Genomic DNA, 24,156 nt, shown 5'->3' with positions numbered 1-24,156 from the left:
CCTGGGTTCCATGATGGGGGGCCACCAGCTCCCCTCCGCCCCCTGCCTCTTCCCATTCCTCCCCTCTAGGCACGCACCCTCCTTCCCATACCTCTCGTTGAAGTTGTTCACAGCAGTCAACAACGTGCTCTTCACAACTCCGTCGGCTCTCCCACTGATCTCACTTCCGGTTTCCGCGCATAGGAAGTGACATCAGAGGGGAAGCTGAAGGGGTCGTGAGGAGCACGTTGTTGATCACCGTGACCAACAACTTCAGCTAGAGGTACGGGGGAAGGGAAGGGGGGCGTGGCAGGTGGGATTGGGGTGGGGGGCGAAGATGAGGGTGAAGCTTCCTATGAAATGAAATACTTGCCTCATGTGCATTTAGACATAAACACACACAGGTACAGACAGACAGACACGAATGGACACACATACACATCTACCCTAGGTATTAAAATGTTTTACTACGTATTGTGTCAACATTGTGATGTAGCATATTATGCAATATTTTGATTGTAATTTGAATATTTTTTTTCTGCGAATTCCTTTTTAAAATGTGATAGATAAATCCTAATAAATAAATAATAATGAAAGGACACAGCTGAAAACGTGCCATTATGCAGTAAGAAGAAGTAAATCATTGGCGAATATGTTATCTTGCTCATAATTTCTGAGACCACCCCAAGTTCGAAACTGAATTTAAACCTAATGTCAGTTCCCTGAAGCAGTACTGAAACGTGGCACGTCGGAACCAGTGAATTTTAAAGCTAAGTCTCATAAACTTTAGTTCATCTTTTAAGTCATTAATAGGAGATGTATACTTTATAGTCTAGTAGCTTGTGAAAGTATAATGAACCACCACAAGTGACACTTTAAATTCGTATTGAACACTGCGATGATTGGGTGGTGAGGTGGTGGAATCTACCTTCATGTCTCTGAACAGAGTTCGATTAGGCATTCACATGAATTAAACTTTGCTTAATCCATTTTGACCTTATAGAGTGACATTTTTCAAAATTTGCATTAGTCATTTCTAGTCACTCAACAGCCAAGAGTAGTTGAGTCCATTGTCCCTATAGTGTTTTTGATTGTATTTCCTGAGGCTTTTTCCTCCCAAGGACTATAGTTTCAAGTTTATTAAAATTTTGATTGGATGCAAAACAAGGCTTCTAAGCTTTTTACAATTTAAAAAGGGGGAGACAAAACAAACAAATACCCAGTAAACAATACTTGACCAACATAAAACAACAGGAAAGTCGGGAGAACTACAAATCAAAAGTAAAGAATCCATAGAAGAAAAACCACAATAGGGAGGCGAGGGAATCAGGATTATTGAACAACTCTGGCTGTATTCAAAGTCTATTTAAGAGTCATATGCATCTTGGAAAAGGTAAGTCTTTAGATTTCCTGTGATTTGCCGCTTAATATTTATATTATCGGAGGTTGGATATAGTGAATATTTGAATTTTGATTAAATTCATACTGTCAAACCCCTTTCACATAAACCTCAAGATGGATTTACATTCAGGCAGCTCTAAAACCCAGTTGCTTCCTCATCCACTTTCCATCAGTATGTGACAGGAAAGGGCAGCTACATATGTAACACAAACATTCTGAATTTTGCCGATTTTTGAGTCAAGCTGTAACGTAGCAGAGAATAGGGACGGCTTCTTTTCATATAACTCTTAAATTTTGCTCAAAAGAGAGTTTATTTGTGTAGTTCTGACTGCAGCTGGGCATAAATATTCATAGGAGCACTTTTGTGAGAAACCACGATTGCTAATCTAATAATAATAATAATAACAACTTTATTTTTGTATACCGCCATACCCAGGGAGTTCTAGGCGGTTCACATTTGTTTATCTAGTGTTGGGAACGCAAGGAGTTAAAAAATAAATCATCTTGATGCATTTTTGTTTTAATAGGCCCTGTGGCGTACATTGCGCAATCCTGCCGACAGCATTTCTCATGTCGCATACCGGGTACTGGGCAAATTTGGCGGCAGCAACAGGAAGATGCTGAAGGAGTCGCAGAAGCTGCAGTATGTGGTGACTGAAATTCAAGGGCCAAGTATTACCGTTGATTTTGCAGACTGCAAAGCCTCCATTCAGCTCCCAATGGAAAAGGTAAAGCTTACTTTCTTTTTACTGTATAAACTAGAATATAAACCCATCCGAATATAAAATGAGGTAACCTTTTACCCCCAAAGATTGACTCGAATATAAACCAAGGGCTTATATTCAAATATCGGTAATCCTCTCTCTCTTTTCCGCCTCCCTCCCTCCTCCCTGGCATCCACATTCCTGCCTTCTCCGAGTTGTCTTGTCTCCGGGCCTATTTCAAGCCTTGGTGGTCCAGTGGTGAACCAGGACAGGAGCGATCCCTCCCGTGTCCTGTCCCAGCTGGCTCTGTACCTCCTTACCTCCCTCTCAGACCCATTGCAGGCCATCCCCCAAGCCTACCTTAAGCTCTGGTAGTCCAACAGTGAAATGGGGCAGGAGCGATCTTCTTATGCTACTCTCCCAAGCAGTCTTGCTCCTGAAAATGGCTGCTGTGAATTCAGCAGTCTTGCAAGGTTGCTGTGGGAAATCACAGAAACCATTTTCAGGACCAAGACTGCACGAGGCAGGAGCCAGCTGGGACAGGACACGGAGGTACTTAGAGAGACCTCCCAGGAAAGAGACTTGGGAGTTATGATCAACAAATCGATGAAGCCGTCCATGCAAAGTGCTACGGCAGCGGAAAGGGCGAAGAGATTGCTTTGTGGACCGTGTAGGCTATCGTGAACTGGATTCTTCTTTTCATCAGCAGCCAGTATAGTTGCTCTAATGGTGGATTTGCTCTCGTATTGGTTCCTTTTGAGTATTAGTCTTGCAGCTGCGTTTTGCAGTAGTTGAATCCTCTTGCATTCCTTTTCTGTGATAGCACAATGTAATGAGTTGCAATAGTCCAGGTATGGCATTAGGACAGATTGTTCTACTGTCCTGAAGCTGGTTTTGGTCAGGGCTGCTCTTATGTCTTCAGTTGTCTCATCTTAAAGAAGGAATTTTTTCACTAGAGTGGTAATGTGTGTGTGTGTTGAAGGTTAAGTTTAAATCTAGTGTTATTCCCAGGACTTTGGAGGTATTCTCTATCTTTAGACTCTCACCTGATGTAGAAAGACTAAGGTTGAGACAGACAGTAAAGAATAACATTCTTCAATATGAGGCTTGAGGGTCAGTGGTTGTGCCCATGATTATCCCAGGACAAGCAGGCAGCATATTCTTAACGTATGGGTGACGTCACCGACGGAGCCCCGGTACGGACACTTTTAACTAGAAAGTTCTAGTTGGCCGCACTGCGCATGCGCGGGTGCTTTCCCGCTCGACGGAGGAGAGCGTGGTCCCCAGTTTCTTCGTTTCCGCGGAGCGAAGAAGACGCATGTGTTTTCAACGGCCGTTGAAAAACTAATTTTTGCCTTCCCGCTCGCGTATTTTCTCACTTTTTTTTCCTATTTTTCTTATCGGATTCCCTTCATTTTTGTTTTCAAAAAAAAAAAAAAAAAACTCGTCGAGTTTTCCTTATTTTTTCAGGCCAGCCCCGGCGGGGCCTGTTGCCACCATACAGGCCTCCGGATTCGATTTTGCGGAGGCCGTGTTTCCCTTCATGCCCCCTCAACCGGGTTTTAAGAAGTGCCAGCGGTGTGCACGCCCGATCTCCCTCACCGACCCACACAATTGGTGCCTCCAGTGCTTGGGTCCAGAGCATCGGGCTGACACCTGCACCCGCTGTGCTACGCTTAAAAAGCGTACTTTGAAAAATCGGCAGATCCAGCAAAATATTTTGTTTGGTACCGGATCTGCCATGGAACCGACTGCGACGTTGACGGCACCACAAAAGTCGGCACCGACGACATCGACACCACCGGACCCTTCCTCGGGGTCGTTGGGCCCAGGTAAGCCGGCTAAGAAGCCTCCCACTTCCCTTGAGCGCCCTCCTGCCACGGTTGCGACACCGGCCCTCCCGGCACCGCACCGGCCCCGCAAACGCTCCGTTCCGATCTCGGTGAGTGCCTCATCATCGGCCTCCTCATCACCGGAGCGTAGAGCGGCACCTATGGTACCGAAGAAGAAAAAAGCGGTACCGGTGCCTCCCCTGGACGACCGCATCGCGGCCATACTCCAAACACAGTTACAGGAGCAGCTGCAACAACTGGTGCAGCTGCAACTGGAGCAGCTGCAACTGGTGCAGCAACAACTGGAGCAGCTGCAACTGGTGAAATGAGGCATTATGACATCACAATATGAGCTCCGGGATGTTGCTACTTTTGGGGTTTCTGCCAGGTACTTGTGTCCTGGGTTGGCCACTGTTGAAAACAGGATGCTGGGCTTGATAGACCTTCGGTCTGTCCCAGTAGTGCGGGAAACCATCTGGTGTCCTTTATCTGCCTTGTTTCTATTAGAGAACCCTTCTCCTCATATACCCAGATCTTACATATTTTTTATTTGTTTGACTGGCAGTCCAAACACCCCCCCCCACCCAAAGTCTCATTGTAAGGAGCGGATTTGACTTCTGTGTCTGTCTCCTGCCTCTTCTGCACAGGGCTGCTGCTGGATCCAGAGTTCATTGCGGCCTAAAATTTTTTGTATGGATTTGAATTCATGGGGTTTGGTTTTTTTTTTCCCTTTACACAAATGTTGGTCCTTTGAGGTCCGCAATCCAGTTGGGTTTTCAGGATTTCCCCAATGAATATGCCTGAGATCTATTAGCATACAATGAAAGCAGTGCATGCAAATAGATCTCATGCATATTCACAGGAGAAATCCTGAAAACCCGATTGGATTGCGGCCCTTGAGGACTGACATTTGACACCCCTGCGACTAAGGCTATTGTATGTCTACAGAAGACCGCTATGTTTATTTATTTCCAGCTCCTGGAGCTCGATGGCTTCCTTAGGCTGTCTTTGCTTTCTCAGATAATCCTATTGCTTTTTCAGTAAGTGTTATGTGAACAGGATCCAAATCCCGGGACTTTTGCTTAGATGCTTTGAGAAAGCCAGAATTTTAAACTTTCAGGGTGAAGCGAAATCTGCAAACCTCCATCTTTCATTTCTGTTCGCTACAGTGGCGTACCTAGGGTATGTGGCACCCGGGGCCCATCATTTTTTGACACTCCCCCCCCCCCCATGTAAAAAAAATTTTTTTTTTTTTTTTTTTGCAATAACCATGAAATGGAATAAATGGTCAGAATAGAAACAGGCAGTGAAAATTTTCTTTTATTGAACCTCATATATGTAACCATTATTCCAAACATAACATAACATAAATTATGTCTAAATTGTCATGACATTAGAAGTACATATGGAGTAGTTGCAGGTGATGCTTGGGACAGTTCTGATTGTGTTAGTTCGGTTTTATGTGTTTTTTGAATAGAAGGGTTTTTATTTCTTTTTGAAGGTTTTGCAGTCTGTGGTTGATATCAATTGGTTGTAGAGTTGGGGGTCGAGTGTTGCAGCTCGAATGGCTAGGAGGTTGTCGAACAGTTTTTTTCTTTTGACGTTTTTGGTTGGAGGGTGTGTGAATGGTGCACAAGTTCTCCTATGTCTGTTTGAAGTGGATTGAATTATTTAGCTGAAGAAATTAGTTACCCCCCATTCCACACACATTAATTCTCTTCCATTTTTGTTCCCATTATAAAAAACACTGATAAGTTCCCAGAAAAAAAATACATTAAAATAAGAAGTGAAAACAAAGGCCCCTACAGATGAGAACATAACATAAGAATAGCCTAACTGGGTCAGACCAATGGTCCATCATGCCCAGTAGCCCATTCTCATGGTAGCCAATCCAGGACACTAATACCTGGTCAAAACCCAAAGAGTAGCAACATTCCATGCTACCGATCCAGGGCAAGCAGACACTTCCCCCATGTCTTAATAACAGATTATGGACTTTTCCTCCAGGAATTTGTCCAAATCTTTCTTAAAACCAGCTACACTATCTGCTTTTACCATAACTTCTGGCCACTTCATTTTTAAGTTTAGATCTTTCCTTTCAAACAGAGACCTTGCTAGATGTCAAATACAGCACAAGGTAACTTCACATGGACTTAGCTGTGCAGGAAATGTGAATCTCCTCATACACCCACCATATAGTGCAAAAATGTGCAAAGGTCTGTTTTTTTCTTTCGATCACTACATAGCCTAATGCCACACAAGCAGCGCTGTTACAAACATATTCTGTAGGTCAATGCTAAGGATAACAAAGTTTCCTTCCTTGGACCAGAAGGAGATAAACCACTGGAAGAGATCCCAAAACAACACCCAAAGACCCACTCAGTGTGTGAATCAGTTGAGTGGAGTGGACTAACTGGGGGGTGGAAATGGGCCCGGAGTTTGCTCAGCAGAATTTCCCAGACCACCTCTTCCTCTCAACACATTGACACGCTGCCACCATCACCACTAGGAACACCTCACTGGGTAGGCCAGCTATGCTATAAACTTTATAAAACACATTATTATATTTTCTTATAAAGCACATATTTTAACTGACCTCTCTGACATCTTCAGCCTTTCCATTCACAAAAATAGAAGGAAGAAAAGTTCCCATTTCCTGCTGTCTCATGTCCCCGGCCTATACAATATTTTTTTTCTGCAGACCCTTCAAAAGTCTGACCAAATCCTCGTTTCACTTGCATTATAAAGTACTGAGGATGCCATCTCTCCCCAATCCCAGGTCCTAAAGTCTAAGACAGTAGCGCAAACTAATGCTGCCAGATACAGGAAAAAAAAATTTTGATTCGATTCAGCCCTATTGAATTGGTTTTTCAATTCGATTTTCCTGCCCAGTTGGGTGATTTTTTTCAAAACTCCTGGTGGGTTTTATAGCTTTTTCACCCCCTTTGGCTTCTCCTAACCACACTGGCGCTGTGGTATAAATAAAATAAAGAAACAAAAAGGACTTTTCCTCTTTCTGTTAAATCCTAGCTCACGTTTGCAGTCCAACACCAGCTCTGGCAGGATACACATTTCAAATCTGACATGTTATAATCACAAAACAGAAAATAAAATTAATTTTTCTACCTTTTGTTGTCTGGTTATATTTCAAATCTTGTTGGTCCAAGGCTCTGGTTTTCTTCTGATAACTTGCTTGCCAGGGTCTCCTTCTTTCTGCATGCTAACCATCCATCTGCCAACTCTGTCCTCCCTTTCCATTTCCCTTCCCTTCCCAGGAAGTCTGGTATCTTTCCTTTTTTTCATCTCCCTCCACAGATCCACCTTTTCTTAACTACCCTTTCATCCGGCATCTCTCCCTCCTTCCCCACCATCCCAGAGTCCACCATCTCTCCCTTTCTTTTCCTAATTACCCTCCTATCCAGTATCTCTATCCCTCCTCCACACCATCCCTTGTGTCCAACTTCTCTCCCTTTCTGTTCCTTCCCTCCCTAAATCCCATGGTCCATCATCTCTCTCCCTCTCCTCTATTTTCAGACCCATTATTTCTTCCCCCCCCCAAAGTTTGGCATATGCATGTCTCTTTGAACACCCCCTTCCCTCCGTGTACTTCTAAATCATGGTCCCCCCCCAAAGGCCTGTCCCCCCTTAAAGGTCTGCCTGTCCCACCTTGAAGGCCTGCACCCCCCTTGAAGGCCTGTCCCTTCCCCTTGTAGGCCTGTCCCCCCCTTGAAGGCCTGCCTGCCTGTCCCCCCCTTGAAGGTCTGCACCCCCCGAAGGCCTGCACCCCCCCGAAGGCCTGTCCCCCACTTGAAGGCCTGTCCCACCCCCTTGTAGCTTCTCCCCCCCCCTTGTAGGCCTGTCCCCCCTTGAAGGCCTGCCTGCCTGCCTTTCCCCCCTTGAAGGCCTGTCCCCCCTTGAAGGCCTGCACCCCCTTGAAGGCCTGCACCACCCCCCTCGAAGGCCTGCACTCCCTTGAAGGTCTGCACCCCCCCCCGAAGGCCTGTCCCCCACTTGAAGGCTTGTACCACCCCCTTGTAGCTTCTCCCCCCCTTGTAGGCCTGTCCCCCCCTTGAAGGCCTGCCTGCCTGCCTTTCCCCCCCTTGAAGGCCTGCACCCCCTTGAAGGACTGCACCCCCCCTGAAGGCCTGCATTCCCTTGAAGGTCTGCACCCCCCCGCAGGCCTGTCCCCCCCTTGAAGGCCTGTCCCACCCCCTTGTAGGCCTGTCCCCCCTTTAAGGCCTGCCTGCCTGCCTTTCCCCCCCTTGAAGGCCTGTCTCCCCCTTGAAGGCCTGTCTCCCCCTTGAAGGCCTGCACCCCCCTTGAAGGCCTGCACCCCCCCTTGTAGGCCTGTCCCCCCCCTTGAAGGCCTGTCCCCCCCCCTTGTAGGCCTGTCCCCCCCTTGAAGGCCTGCCTGCCTTTCCCCCCTTGAAGGCCTGCACCCCCTTGAAGGTCTGCACCCCCCCAAAGGCCTACACCCCCCCCGAAGGCCTGCACCCCCCTGAAGGCCTGCCTGCCCCCCTTGAAGGCCTGCACCCCCCCCCGAAGGCCTGTCCCCCCTTGAAGGCCTGCCTGCCTGCCTGTCACCCCCCTCCCCCTTGAAAGCCTGCTTGCCTGCCCGCCCGCCCCACCCTGAAGGCCTGATGCCCCGACCCACCCCGAAGGACCGCTCGCCCCCCTGGCCTCCCCGCACCACCTATGAACAGCCGCAGCAGGATCGCGAAGTCAGCGTCAGCGATCCCTGCGCTGCTTCCTGTGCCACGGTCCCGCCCCTCCTCTGACGTCAGAGGAGGGGCGGGATCGCGGCGCAGGAAGCAGCGCAGGGATGCTGACGCTGACTTCGCGATCCTGCTGCGGGCTGCTTCACAGGTGGTGCAGGAAGGTCAGTGGGGCGAGCGGTCCTTCGGGGTGGCGGGGGACTGAACGGCAAGGCCGGGAACACCCCCTTAGGGCTGGTACCCGGGGCGGCCCGCCCCCCCCTAGGTACGCCACTGGTTCGCTAGCAATAAGTTCCACTTGATCAGCCTATGTAAAGTTTGTTGTTTTTTTTCCAGTGAGATAAGGTTGCTTGATAAGGTTGTTGAAAAGATAACGAGAGAGCTACTAATTAATTCAGTAAATGAAAAGAGAATTTTTTCCAAGCAGAACTGAAAAATATCCATTTTACTGTAGAAAGAGGCTTTTACAGGTCACTGTATCTACATAATCTCACATTAACTGTTTAAGCATGGATGATTGAATTTCATTTTAAAATCATTTGAGTGCTGAAATTTCTAATTTCATGCCTCCAAATGGATTTTCCATAGGGGTCACATTGATGAATTTCTATATGTGTGTGTGTGTGTGTGTGTGTGTTTGGGGGGGGAGGGGGGGTGCATATGCCTGGCTTTTTCAGGACAGACTACCTGATTGGGATGCAAAACAGTCTGAAAATGCATATACAGGAATATCCCAACTTGTTGCCAGCATCAGCATTAAGGATGTAAATAAAATACTACATGTTTAAATGTTACTGTGTTGTTTTTCCATTTGTCTCATTCAGGCCATCGAGACGGCTTTGGATTGTTTGAAGAGTGCGAACACTGAGCCTTATTATCGCCGGCAAGCCTGGGAGGTCATCAAGTGCTTTCTGGTGGCCATGATGAATTTAGATGATAACAAACACGCCTTGTACCAGTTGCTAGCACATCCCAAGTATGAAAACCGTATTTCTTACTTAAAAACCTAGGCTACAAGAACATAAGTTACGTAAAATGAAAAGAAAATTGGATGGGGGTGGGGGGGGGGAGCTTTGTCAGCCGTTAAGGACATTCTGCCCAGTGGATATCATCATTGGTTGTATGTACACAGGAGTCTTCATGTTTGGCTTCCTCCCACCAAGTGCGGTTGTGCAATCATATTTTATATAAGGAAAAGAAATCAAAATGGCAGCACTGGCCATTGACTTTTTATCAGCAGCAAAATATCTTCCTTATTTCTCTGCGGTGGTATTTTCCCCCCGGGAGAGTGTGGCACAGTGGTTAGAACTACAGCCTTGGCACCCTGAGGTTATGGGTTCAAACCCCATGCTGCTCCTTGTGACCCTGGGCAAACCACTTAATCCCCCATTGCGCCAGGTACATTAATCTAATATTTGTGTGTCGCGCACACCTTAACAGGCTCTAGGCGACTTGAGGAAAGGAAAGGAAAAGGGTTAAGGGTGGGAGGAAGGAGCGGAAGAGGGACAGGAAACATAAGATTTAGGCGAATTAAGTAAAGGTCAGATGCTTATGATAATCTTAAAAGAATTAGTTGTTGAAGAGTGAAGTTTTCAGTCAGATTGTGAGCCCACCAGGACCACTTAGGCTATAGAGGTATATAAATACTAAAAATAAATAAATATTTAGGGTTCCTTTTACCCTTAGCACATCCTGGTTGTTTTTTTTTTTTTTTTGTATTTTCACTATTAATGGCCACTTGCTAATTTTCCCATTATTGAATAAGCCCCCACTGTCACCCATTATGTAGGTAGTAATGGCCATACTCTGTAAATGGCACTGCTAGCCATTCTAATTGTAGCCACCTGACAACACCTAAGTTTGGGATCCATGCCTAATTTTTATTTTTTAATTAGCTTACCATGCTGGTTTCAGCCAATCAAAAAAAAAAAGCAAGCATTAATTAAACAATTTAAGAGTTTAAAGTGACGCCTAAGTGGAAGTGCCATCCCACGTCTAAGGATGCTTAACGATGCCTATGTTAAAAAGTAAGCTTGGTTACGGGTGGAGAATAGGCGTGGTCGACTTAGACGGCCAACATAGGTGCCACCAAATTAGGCGAGTGTAAAGTGGTGCCTGTGTCTAGGATGCCTAAGTTTGCTTGGCGCCGCTAGGCGTGATTCTATAAACATTTTTTGATTGAGGGCGGGAGCCGGAAGGCCATGAGCATGCGCAGATGCTCAAGGCCCCACAGCGGTCCAGCGTAGAACCTCGGTGTCAGGCTCTTTCAGTAGTGGCACGCATATGGCAAGCACAGTGCCGGTCAGTAGGGGGAGGAAGTGGACAGCAGCGCCGATCATCTTGGATGCAAAGGGAGGAGATCAGTGCCAGTAGCCTCAGGGGGAGGTGAGTTTGCCGTGGAGGATAGCGGCGCTGGTGGGGGGGACGGTTGGAATGGAGGGTAGCAGCGCCGGTGTCCTCGGGGGCAGTTTGGAGTGGGAGGACAGAGCGACTGGTCTTCGGGAGGGGAGAGGCTCAAATACAAACCGAGACCCCCATTTTTGGCCCACTTTTTGGCCCTAAAATCTTGGTTTATATTCAAGTATACAGTATATGGTAGTTAGGCCTATTTTTAATAGTAACTCTCAAGCAACCAGAAATTACATTTATCCAGCATCTTCCAATCCCCTTGGGTGCTGGTTAACTGAGAGTCTACTGTATATCCATAATAACCTATCTCAGCATAATACACAATTAGAATAAAAAGATCAAAACTTAGAAATAGGCAAATTAAATCAAAGCAATAATAATAATGATAGAGCGTCAGCAGTATATATTAAAACAATACTGTACATCAGGGGTGTCCAACCTTTTGGCTTCCCTGGGCTGCATTGGCCGAAAAAAATGTTTCTGGAGCCGCACAAACACGCAAATGCTGCAGCAAGACAGAGGAGGGAGCCGGCAAGGCGGTAAACACCCGGGGGCAGCAGAGGAAAACACTTCATCACCCTCGACCGGGGCCACACTAAATACTTCACTGGGCCGCATGCGGCCCTCGGGCCACAGGTTGGACACCCCTGCTGTACATGAAACGTTGAAATAACAGTACATTGTAAAACAAAGTAAGATTCATATAATTAGAAGCGTGTTTACAATGTTAACACAACATCTTAATAGACAGCAAAAGGGGCTCGTGGAGGCGGATCAAATAGGCAGATAAGAGAGGGTATAGCCAAGGAGTTGTAATAGATGACTAATTTGAAGAAAATTTCCATGTCTACAAAAACACCTGCTTGTGTGTTTGAGCAGAGGTGTAAACTGCCACTATTTTTTTTTTAAGTTAGAGCTAAATGCTTGAATATCTTCAGTGGACTTCAGAAAAGAATCTCAGAATTGTAATTGTCACAACTCCTCAACTTTGCAGTCTCTCCTAGTTCCAAATTAGAGAATGACACGGGGACAAATTTTTTCCCCTCCCCGCAGGAACTCATTTTCCTGTCCCCTCCCCGTGAGTTCTTTTCCTGTCCCTATCCCATTCCTGCAAGTTCCACCCTCATCTGCACAAGTCTCAAACACTTTAAAATCCTAAGTAGCAACATTCTAGAGCTCAGACTGTGATGTCATAATGCCTCATTCCACCAATGCCTAAGCTCCGTCCTCATCTGCACAAGCCTCAAACACTTTAAAATAATAAGTAGCAACATTCTAGAGCTCAGACTGTGATGTCATAATGCCTCATTCCACCAATGCCTAAGCTCCGTCCTCATCTGCACAAGCCTCAAACACTTTAAAATAATAAGTAGCAACATTCTAGAGCTCAGATTGTGATGTCATAATGCCTCATTCCACCAATGCCTAAGCTCTGTCCTCTTCTGCACAAGCCTCAAACACTTGAAAATCATAAGTGTTCGAGGCTTGTGTGGTTAAGGCAGAATTTACAGGAATGGGGCAGGGACAAAACTCATGGGGATGGTGAAATTGAGTTCCTTCGGTGACGGGGGACAAATTTGTCCCCGTGTCATTCTCTATTCCAAATAGCTGGATGCTGGCGCTCCCTCCTCTGCTATTTAGGAAACAGTAGCTGTGCACCATCTCTGAGCATTTCATTTTTAAAATCTGCTTGAGAATTGCCCTCTTTGGTTTTAAATAAACCAAACACAACCCTTCAAAACCTTGATTCTCATCTGATACTTTCTGGCATTCTTTTCCAGTCCCATTGTACCTCTACTTTCCACCTTCTCTCATTTCATACTTTCTTCTTGGTGGGCGTCAGACATTTTCTTTCTTGTTATACCATCTGTTTGCTGTGACCTTCCAGTGCCCCTGCATATCACTGTCTCTCTATTTAACCCCCCCCCTACCCTCCCTCTCTTTTCCTCTTTGTTCTAGGCGTCCCTTGAAGGTTTTGCATCTGCTGAACGAAACACACTGTTTTATGACGCCCTCACTTAATGGGCATAAAATGCTCTAAAGCCCAAACCTGCTTTATTTTTACAATGATACAAATTTGCATTTTATTATCAAAGTAAAAACCACTGCTTTGGGACTTAATCACAGCTTGAAAATGGAGTTTGTAAGCTTAATATACAATTAATTTCTAGTGTTAGTACTATTTTTTCAGCTTCTTAAGATTTTAACACACCATGTCTTCCTTCCCACAAGTCACATTCATACAAGATTGCAGTTATGATCGATACATAAGTATGGCAGTACATTTTTGTGGCCAAGGCGGCACACTTTCTAATTAAAAAAGCTTTTTGTTCTATTAGTATAGACTTTAGAGTGCAGTGCTATATAAACCAGTGTTCTTCAGCCACCGGTCCATTCGATGCGGCGTTTTCTTCGGGCCGGCTCCCTCTTCCTCACTAACGCAGTGCACAAAGACGCGGGCAGTGGCTCCTACATGCGTCGCGCGCCTGAACCGGAAGCCTTCTGCTGCTTTGACACGCGGCTCCTGATTGGTAAGGCCCGACTTTAGTACAGGAAGAGGCAGTCGGAGCACACAGCGAGTGATTTCCTTCACTCACCGGCGCTCCGGCTGCCCTCTCCTGCCCGGTCATTCGTGGTCAGAAAATACCGCGAATGGCTGGGACCGCGAACTGCCGACCACGAATTTGCGGGGGAGCACTGTATATGAAAAATGAATGGTAAAAATAGTGTTACAACCCAGAAAATGTTTGCGATCTGAAAATAGCATGAAGTTGAATTTGGAGGGTAAGATGCTAGTCTCTCATGTTAAGATTGGGGCAAAAATGCTGTCTGTAGCAGGTGCCAAGGTTTGGAATGGGCTGCCTGGTATTCTGCGATTTTGTGATGGGAGACTGAAATTGAAGAAAATGTTGTAAAACACAGTTATTTGTCAATGCCTTCATGTGCTAATGCTATTCGTTGCTGAAGCCTTACCGTCCTATAAATGTTTTTATGGGATTTTGACTTTCCATCTTGTTGGATGAATGAGACTGTTTTTTTTTTTTTTTTTAAAGTTCTTTATTCATTTTAAAATCGTACAGCAAGTGTACAGGAATATAATAATAATAATAATAACTTTATTTTTGTATACCGCCATACCCAGAAGAGTTCTAGGCGGTTCACATTGGTTAGAACAAATTACAAGAGGTTACATGCCAAATTGAACATAGAATTACGAACTACAAGGAGGAAGAAGGGGGGGAGAGGAGGGAGACGGGGGGGGGAAGAAATTTCAATAGGAGGGAGGAGGAGGATTGAAGGAAGGGGCATTATGGGAGTTTAAGGGTCTTGCTCTCGGAATAGGTGGGTTTTAAGTGTTTTTCTGAAGTCGAGGTAGTTGTGGGCTTTGAGGACCATTTGGGCCAGCCAAGGGTTTAGTTTGGCGGCTTGGAAGGCATAGGTTTTGTCAAGGAATTTTTTTGAGTGGTATAGTTTTAGGGAGGGATAGGCGAAGAGTTGAATTTTGCGGGAGGTCTTTATGTCATTAATGTCATTAATAAGTACAATATAACACTTGAGATTCTTTCTCATATAATCCTAAAAACATAAAAACTATAACCTTTCCCACCCAACCTTCCTCAATTAGTGCAATCAAACATATCTTAAATATATTATAATCACATTATTTAGTAAAATTTCCATAACAATCCCTCACCCCCCATGTGTGTATATATATATATATATATATATATATATATATATATATATATATATATATATATATATATATATATGGATTGAATGAGACGGTTAATGTTTTATTGTGTTCTGTCAAAACACGTTTTAGTATTTTTAACATGTATGCAATTTGTAAAGCACATAGTATTTATGAGGTATATAAAGTTTTAAATAAATAAATACTATTATGGGGGCGGGGTCTGGGACAGAGATTGGGTGGAGATGGGCGTGGTCTGGCCCACGACTTAGCCTGTTCTTCAACTGCTGGTCCACGGACCGGTGCCGGTCCACAAAATAATTCTTTTATTTCCGCCGGTCCATAGGTGTCAAAAGGTTGAAGAACACTGCTATAAATGACCAGTACATAATGAGCTGAGATGATAATGTGCTCCCGTCAGGGGAGCCTTTTAAAATCAAGGTTGCGAAAACGGGGTGGGCAACCTTGGTCCTCAAGGACCGGAACTCAGTCAGGTTTTTAGGATTTCCACAATGCTACACATGAGATGTATTTGCATACAATAGAGGCTCAGTGCGTATTCATTAGAGAAATCCTGAAAACCTGACTCGGTTGTGGCCCTTGAGGACCAAGGTTGCCCATCCCTGTTGTAAAACTATGCAACGAGGCCTTGTTGAGAACTGGAGTGAGAGAGATTATCATCGGACAAATGGAAGCGATTATGTCTCTATATGTCATTGGCAAGATCTCACTGGAGTGTTGTGTCTGATTCTGGAGGTTATACTCAACAAAAAGATACAAGCAAAAAAGGCAGCCCTCAGAAGGGCTGACAAAAAGGTGCAGAATTTGCACCAAAAACCCTCCGACATGAAGCTTAAGAATCTTAATATGCATACTAGAGAATGTCACGGGGACAAATTTGTTCCTGTCCCCGTAGGAGCTCAATTTCCCCGTCCCCGTGAGTTTTGTCGCTGTCCCTGCCCCATTCCTCTAAGCTCTGCCTTAACCACACAAGCCTTGAACACTTATGATTTTAAAGGGTTTGAGGCTTGTGCAGATGAGGACGGAGCTTAGGCATTGGTGGAATGAGGCATTATGACATCACAATCTGAGCTCTAGAATGTTGCTACTTATGATTTTAAAAGGCTTGAGGCTTGTGCAGATGAGAATGGAGCTTAGGCATTGGTGGAAAGAGGCATTATGACATCACAATCTGAGCTCTAGAATGTTGCTACCTAGGATTTTAAAGGGTTTGAGGCTTGTGCGATGAGGATGGAGCTTGCAGGAATGGGGCAGGGACAGGAAAATGAGTTCCTGCAGGGACGGAGGAAAATTTGTCCCCGGTCTAATGCATACCCCAGAGCAGTGTTTCCCAAGTTGGTCCTAGATTACCCCTTTGCCAGTCAGGTTTTCAGGATAACCACAATGAATATGCATGAGTTGATTTACATTTACTTCCTGTTTTATGTATATTCATTGTAGATATTTTGAAAACCTGACTGGCATGACAAGGGGGTACACAAGGACCGACTTGAGAAGCACTGCCCTAGAACAGGGAAGAGCAAACTGCTGCCTATGAGTTAAATACGATCCGATAGGTACTGGTTTCCAGTCCGCACCAACTTCCCAAATCTATGCTTGATCAAGCCCATCAGAGCTTGTTTTCTGGCTCGTTGCTGGAAGCCCAAAAATATTTGCTTTTAATGATGATTTGATATGCCTTCTCATGCACTGCCAATTCCAGACTTTGTTTTTTTCATCTAGCTGCCCCCTATGCCTGAAATAAATTACCCGAGTCTGTCCGCCAAGCCCCTTCCCTTCCCTTGTTTAAAATCAGACTGAAAACCCATCTTTTTGATATAGCCTTCAATCCATAACCCTATTCCCCACTGCCCACCAACCTAGCCAGCAGATTAACCATTCCCCTTGTGTATTCATGACATCCTGTTTATCTGTCTTGTCTGTTTAGATTGTAAGCTCTTTTGAGCAGGGACTGTCTTCTTTGTGACTCTGTACAGCGCTGTGTACGACTGGTAGTGCTATAGAAATCATTCATGGTAGTAGTAATAGTGTGAAGAGTTTCAGTCTTTGGGAAGCAGAGCTGAGATTGTGACGTCATAATGCCTCATTCCACCAATAAGAGCCAACCTCATCAGTGATGTCACAATGGCTTGATTGTCTTGTACTCCCCTCTGCCCTCCAACCCAGCCAGCTGATTAACCCTTCCCCTTAACTGTATCCCTGACATCCTGTTTGTCTGTCTTGTCTGTTTAGATTGTAAGCTCTTTTGAGTAGGGACTGTCTTTGTGACTCTATACAGCGCTGCGTACGTCTGGTAGTGATATAGAAATAATTCATAGTAGTAGTAGATATATGTGCAATGGAAGGTAGACATTTGAGGCCTTTAGTGATGATGTTGCCAGGGCAGTGGAGGTAAACAGCCGTTGCTGAAGGTGGAGTGAGGTGTTGCATAGAAGCAGTCAGGAAAGCAATCTGCTTCCAAAAGTATCAGATCAGCAAGCAAGGGGGAATGCTAGTTCAGACTGGGCTGGGGCCAGGAAGGTAGGATGTTGGGTTCTGACTGGCAGACACCTGAGGTTTGTGCTTCTCAGACTCCAGATCTGTGACCCCTTATTGATTCCTCATTAAGGGATCCCTTGAGAAGCCGCTGCCTAGCTCCTCTATGGGGTTCCCTCTAAGGGAATGACCAGACGGACGCTCAGTGTATAGCCCAAACGAATTACTCGGTTTATTAGAAAAAATTCAGGAATAAAATAGTCAGTATTATCAGAAAATATGTATAAAAAGGTAAATTAGTAAATCAGAGCGATCAGCATGGCCATACAAAGGAGAGGAAAGATACAAACAGATGCTGGCACAGTTTCTGTATGTATGTTAGGGTCTCTACCCCTCGTACACAAAAACTGGGTTATATACACAAGCCCCAAGCTCTGTCCATGCACCGTCCCTATAGGTGGAAATCTGTTGCTCAGCTATCCCACTCCTAATCTACACCTCTATTCTTCCCTGGGGGGCCCAGAACAGAAATGTCTTCTTGAACTTTCTGCTTCTCGAACTTTCCATTCTTCTCACGGGTACATCAGAGCATTGCATTAGCCACCACTTTTGGGGCCTGGCATTTTCTTATCAGTTCTTAGGTTCCTGGAGCCAGTGTGCCCGTGTATGGAGTGCCTGCCGACATGGCATGATTTGTTGCTCTCCTGCCTTCAACACATCCAGTGTCCGGTGTCCTTGGGAAACAGGCTTCTCAACAGGGAATCGAAACGTACACATTCACATTCTCCTAGGACAAGCAGGATGAGTCAGCCACATATGGGTGTTGTCCCAACAGCTCCCAATTTGCGGATAAGCTCTCCAATAGCTCAGAGAGAATTTATTTTTTTTTTTCTCTGAGCACGTGCAGTGCCCGGACCCCATTGGGCATGCCCGAGCCCTACCCATTTCCCCCTGCTTCCCCCTAAACCCCAGTCTTTAGTTTCCGCTCGTTTCCATTGGTCGGATTTTCTACAGCTCTCCATTACAACTTTTCTACTCATCACCTTGAAGATGCCTGAATCATCTAAAGAAACGACTGGGATGCAGGAGAAGGATGAATACACCGGATCCTCATGAATTGTGTGCCCACTGATTGGATCTGGCGCTCGAGGTTCCCGTATTGCTTGCATTGTGCGCACATGTCACCACGTACATGCAAGCTAAGGAAGAGGGCACTGAGAGACTATCCTGCTGTCCACGGAGAACCTACGTTACAGGTAAGTAACTACACTTTAGCAGCCACACATTAGAATCTGAGCATCTGAACTGAAACAAGTCTGTACCGGCCCGTGACTTCAATTGATTGCAGGAAAAGGTCTCCCATAGTCTCCCATCCTCTCACCCTTTACAAAGATGCAGAAGAAAGTAGCTTTAGCGTGCCCTTACACAGGCCCTACCTGAGCGCTAAGGTCATTTCTCCGGCGGCAGGAAAATGACCTCTTCTCCGTTTTTCAAATCAAAGGACGTGCACTAATGTTGCCACTAACAGAAATTAACGCGGGAGCTATGATATAGGCAGAAAGGGGCTGATTCTACAAACAGTGTCCCAATTGTAGGCAACAGTGGGTATCCTACCGCCCTCTCACCGGCCAATCTGGAGACATGTTAAAAAAAAAAAAAAAAGTATTGCTTCGAACGACGCCTATTTTGTAGGCGTCTTGTCTCACGCCTACTGAGATGCATAGGGATGCTTACGGATGCCCAAGACCGGTGTGGTTTCCACTGGAAGTGGCCTTGGATGGCCATTAACACCATGCTGATAACTTGAGAAATAGGTGTATTTTTACTAATTGTATTCTGTAATTCGCTGATTGTCCAGCTCTCTTCACTGTAAACCGCCTAGAAGTTGTAAGATTGTGGCAGTATAGAAAAAATAAAGTTGTTATTATTGTTATAAGCGTCTCTATGCATCTCCGTAATTCCTCTGTTGATCGGGATACACTATGGTTCAAGAGATGTAGCTCCAGAAAAGTTACATCCTATCCTATATAATAAAAGGTTAGTGGCGCACGCGCTTTTAAAAAAGCGTGATTACTGCGGCCGTGGTGTGTGATCCATGGCCATGTTCCATTTCAGAACCCGGCCAATGATCACTCTGGCCACTCCCCTCCTCCCACCCTCACCAACCCGAAGGAAGCTCAACAGACCTCCCGCCCTCACCTCACCAACCAGAAACAAGCTGGACCAAACCTCCCGCCCTCGCTCACCGCCGCTGCCGCTGATCCTCCTCTTCGGGGCAGCCTGCGATCGTGGCCAGCTTTGGCGGGCCTCGCGGGCCGCTTTCCGGCCTCAGTGGCACGTTCCCTCTGACACACGGGATCGCGTCGGGGGGGGGGGAGCGTTCTTCCGGGTTGGGGAGTGGCCTGCGAAGTTCGCTGGGGCCGGCCACCACGATCGCGGCCTGCTTTGAAGAGGAGCAGGCCAGAAGATGCCGGGATGGAGGGAGGGTAAGCAGGGGGATTAATTCAGGGGGCCAAAGGGAGAGGGAAAGGGGCCATGGAGAGATAGGGAGAGGGAAAGGGGGCTGCTTTGGGGGGAAGGTGAGCTGGGGACAGACAGTTTTACTCTGGGGGGAAGACAGAAGGGGCCATGGAGAGACAGGGAGAAGGAAAGGGGGCTGCTTTGGGGGAGGGGTGTGCTAGGGGGAGCCAGAAGGGGCCATGGAGAGATAAGGAGAGGGAAAAGGGGCTGCTTTGGGGGGAAGGTGAGCTGGGGACAGACAGTTTTACTCTGGGGGGAAGACAGAAGGGGCCATGGAGAGACAGGGAGAAGGAAAGGGGGCTGCTTTAGGGGAGGGGTGTGCTAGGGGGAGCCAGAAGGGGCCAGGGAGAGATAAGGAGAGGGAAAAGGGGCTGCTTTGGGTGGGAGGTGTGTGCTGGGGGCAGACAGCTGTGCTCGGGGGGGGGGGGAGAGTCAGAAGGACACAGACAGCGGCCAAGGAGAGAGAGATAAAGAAACACAGACAGACAGACAGACTCTATTCTAGCACCCGTTAATGTAACGGGCTTAAAGACTAGTATCTTAATATTAAAGAAGTTATTACTTTACAGATACTTTCAAATTTCATATCGTTTAATCATTTATAAATGATATGAATCAAATTTAAATATTACAGATAAACAATTCACATCACACATAATGTTAGAAACCCCCTCCCTCTGTCTCTGTCCCATGCGAGTCTTTATTTCACAGTCCATCGTATCACAATTCATAAACACACTATGGGCTCCTTTTACGAAGGTGCGCTTGCGTTTTTTTGCGCACGCACTGGATTGGCGTGCGCTAGCCGAAAAACTTCCACCTGCTCAAGAGGAGGCGGTAGCGGCTAGCGCGTGTGGCATTTTAGCGGGCGCTATTCCGCGCGTTAAGGCCCGAACGCACCTTCGTAAAAGGAGCCCTATGTGTTTTTCCTGTTGTTTTTCAAGTAGCTGTGTCTCTCTTCCTGAGTAAGTGGATGAGCTGCATTCACTGTGTACCACTTCACAAAGGCTGGGCTAACCGATCGTTGTTCAGCGAGAATTCATTATCCAGCAGTGGACTTAGTGAAGTGGTGCACAGTGAAAACAGCTCATCCACTTACTCAGGAAGAGAGACAGCTACTTGAAAATCAAGTGAAAAAACGCAGTGTGTTTATGAGTTGTTATATGATGGACTGTGAATAAAGACTCGCATGGGACAGAAACAGAGGGAGGGGGGTTTCCAAAATTATGTGTGATGTGACTTGTTTATATCTGTAATATTTAAATTTGATTCAAATAACAATTTGTAAATGATTAAACAATTTGAAATATGGAAGTATTTGTAAAGTAATAACTTCTTTAATAATAAGATATGCGTCTCCGTAGGCACGAGACAAGACGCCTTAAATGCTGGTCTACATTGAAGGCGTCTGTTAGAAAAAAAAAGACATGGTTCTCTAAAGCAGTGGTCCCCAACCCTGTCCTGGAGGACCACTAGCCAGTCGGGTTTTCGGGATAGCCCTAATGGCTGTCCATGGGACAGATCTACACTGCTGTCATTTTCATTACATGCAAATCTCTTTCATGCATATTCATTAGGGCCATCCTGAAAACCCGACTGGCTGGTGGTGCTCCAGGACAGGGTTGGGAATGACTGCTCTAAAGGACGCCGATGCATGAGTGACATGTGATCGACTACTGCTTAGGGGGCTGCTGAGATCAGCGTCCTTTAGAGCAATGTTCTTCAACCATCGGTCCATGGACCGGTGCCGGTCCACAGAAATTTCCTGCCGGTCCACAGGGCCACCACATGTATCAGGCCCAAAACAGTATTCTTTAACCGCCGGTCCACGGTGCGTTCAATGCGGCATTATCTTCAAGCCAGCTCCCTCTTCCTCACTGATTCAGTGCACAAAGCCACAAGCTCCTACACTTATCCTGCGCCTGAACTGGAAGCTTTCTCTCTGACATTGCAATGTCAGAGGGAAGGCTTCCAAATGATGCACGGGACACGCACGGAGCCGCTGCCTGCAGCTTTGTGCACTGCATCAGTGAGGAAGAGGGAGCCGACCTGTAGATAACACCGGGGGCGGCATAAAATGTCCAGGTGAGAGCAGGCCAGAAGGTAAGGCATAGCATGGAGGGAAGGAGACAACAAAGGTAGGGGGGAATGATTTTATTTTTGAATTTTGTGATTGAATTATGTCAATTTTGAGAATTTACATCTGCTGTCAGTGTGCTTTGTGTAGTTTAATTTTGTGGTTAACCATTATGTGTTGTTAAAAAGATTATATTGTGTATCTGTGAAAAATGAATGGAAAAAATAGTGTTACAATTAGTACTATTATGGGGCGGGGTCTGGGGTGGAGATTGGGTGGAGATGGGCGGGGTCTGGCCCATGACTTAGCCTAGTGTTCTTCAACCGCCGGTCCACGGACTGATGCCGGTCCACAGAATAATTCTTTTATTTCTGCTGGTCCATAGGTGTAAAAAGGTTGAAAAACACTGCTTTAGAGAATCAGGCCCTAAAGGCTAATGTGCTAATGCTGTACCAGTCAGCTCAGAAATGCCCATTCTCTGCCCTCAGGCACATCTCCTTGGCCAAAAAAAAAAAAAAAAATAGTTTTTAGCATTAGGTAGCATGTGTATATTTAAAACTTACCTCTCTGGATGGTGACCCGTAAAAAGCGCGCCAGACTTAAAGGCGCACAAGACTTATGCGTGCCGCCTGTCCTGCTGCTTTAAAGCCTTATCGTTACCGCTGTGTGTGTGTGGGGGGGAAACCCCCCCCACTGCATGTACAAGTCCTTGCGTTCCTGTTGGGGGGGGGGGGAGAAACCCCCCATCACTACACTGAAAAACTGCTGACCACCGAAAACTGAAAGGAAAATGGTTTTCAGTGTAACCACCCCCCCCCAACGGGAGCGTGAGGACTTGTACATGTACTGGGGGGGGGGTTCCCCCCCAATACCCTCCTTACAGTGCTAACGGTAAGGCTTTAAAGCAGCGGGACTGGCGGCGTGCATACGTCTTGCGTGCAATTGTCGGTGTGCCTTTGTTGGAGCGCTTTTGTCCTGTGCTCAATTGTTACGGTACCCTCCGGATAGCTCAATGCACCCTCCGGTAAGCCCTTTTAAGCCGCAATAAGCACGCGTTGGCGCTTACTGTAGCTTAGTAAAGGAGCTCCTTAGTCATGGCTCCCGGTGTGGCCCCCCCCCCCGTCCCAAAGGATTTCTCATCCCTGCCCTAGAGGAAAAGGGGAAAGGTGGGAATTAAGATGCAAAAAAAGTAAACATTGAGTGGAAATATATATTTTGCTATAGGCCTCGTCAAGGCCTTTGAAAGAACTCCTGGAGGTTTGGCTGTAGCAGCTTATCTTGATGTGATACGATTGATTAACATTTCAGCCATTACCAAATCAAAATCAAATGTCTCTGTTTAAAGCCGGAAAAGACCCGGCGCTGTTGAAAAGGCCAAGCTGTAATTGAATTCCATTCCGCTGCTTGTATACAAATTATTTGGAATATGTTTGTCCTCTCTTGAACCGCTGGTTTTTAAATGTTCATAATGAAATTGAATCATCCATCATTGCTTGAGTCCAGCACTTGACAAAATTAAAATGGAAGAAATGAACTGGCTCAACCCCTTTGGAAGCCTGTACAGGGGATTTGGGGAGGGGGGTAGGGAGAGAGAGAGAGAATGCACGCGTTGGAAATGAAAGCATACGGTGGTCATGGTTGAGCTACTTGCATGCTAGTTCAGAATTGGGCTAATGGCTTTCATTTTGTATTGCAGCTTTATGGAGAAGTCCATACCCAGCGTAATTATTTCTCATCGGTATAAAGCTCAAGACACGCCGGCCCGTAAAACATTTGAGCAGGCGTTGACAGGGGCATTCATGTCGGCTGTCATCAAAGATCTGCGGCCCAGCGCCCTGCCTTTTGTAGCCAGCCTAATTCGTCATTACACAATGGTAGCGGTTGCCCATCAGTGTGGTGAGTGCATCGATGAGGGAGGCTGCGGAAACTGTCAAGTGTTTAACCAGAGCTGGAAAGTACAGACATGTAATTGGGATGAATCATGTTCAAAGGCAAAAAAGTCAGTAAATCATTTCGAGTTATCTGACCTGATGACATAAGAACATAAGCAGTGCCTCCGCCGGGTCAGACCATAGGTCCATCCTGCCCAGCAGTCCGCTCTCGCGGCGGCCCAAACAGGTCACGACCAGTCTTGCTTGTCAATTTTCAGCGTTTCGTTTTTCTTTTTAAAAAAAAAAAAAAAAAAAAATTCTGTTTTATAAGCTGCTTCTGTCCTTGCACATTCACGGCTTTCCAAAAATACAAGGACTAGGAGGCACACAATGAAGCTATTAAATAGTCAATTTAAAACGAACCAAGAAAAATATTTCTTCACTCAACATGTAATGTG

General features: G+C 46.0%; 1 protein-coding gene across 6 annotated transcripts in view; it reads left to right on the top strand.

Annotated features, from left to right (window-relative positions):
* Nucleotides 1-24,156, top strand: part of TRRAP (transformation/transcription domain associated protein) — a 359,951-nt gene that overhangs the window by 57,895 nt on the left and 277,900 nt on the right. For all 6 annotated transcript variants that reach the window (XM_033914195.1, XM_033914194.1, XM_033914196.1 and 3 more), the window contains 3 exons: nucleotides 1,908-2,108; nucleotides 9,456-9,607; nucleotides 23,524-23,723. In XM_033914195.1, coding sequence (XP_033770086.1) covers nucleotides 1,908-2,108; nucleotides 9,456-9,607; nucleotides 23,524-23,723 — 553 coding nt within the window. The remainder of the gene's footprint in view (nucleotides 1-1,907; nucleotides 2,109-9,455; nucleotides 9,608-23,523; nucleotides 23,724-24,156) is intronic.

This window comes from Geotrypetes seraphini, chromosome 11 (assembly GCF_902459505.1).
Source record: "Geotrypetes seraphini chromosome 11, aGeoSer1.1, whole genome shotgun sequence".
NCBI classification, from domain to species: Eukaryota; Metazoa; Chordata; class Amphibia; order Gymnophiona; family Dermophiidae; genus Geotrypetes; species Geotrypetes seraphini.
Note: the sequence above shows the minus strand (reverse complement) of the source record. Positions and strands in the feature narration are given on the sequence as shown.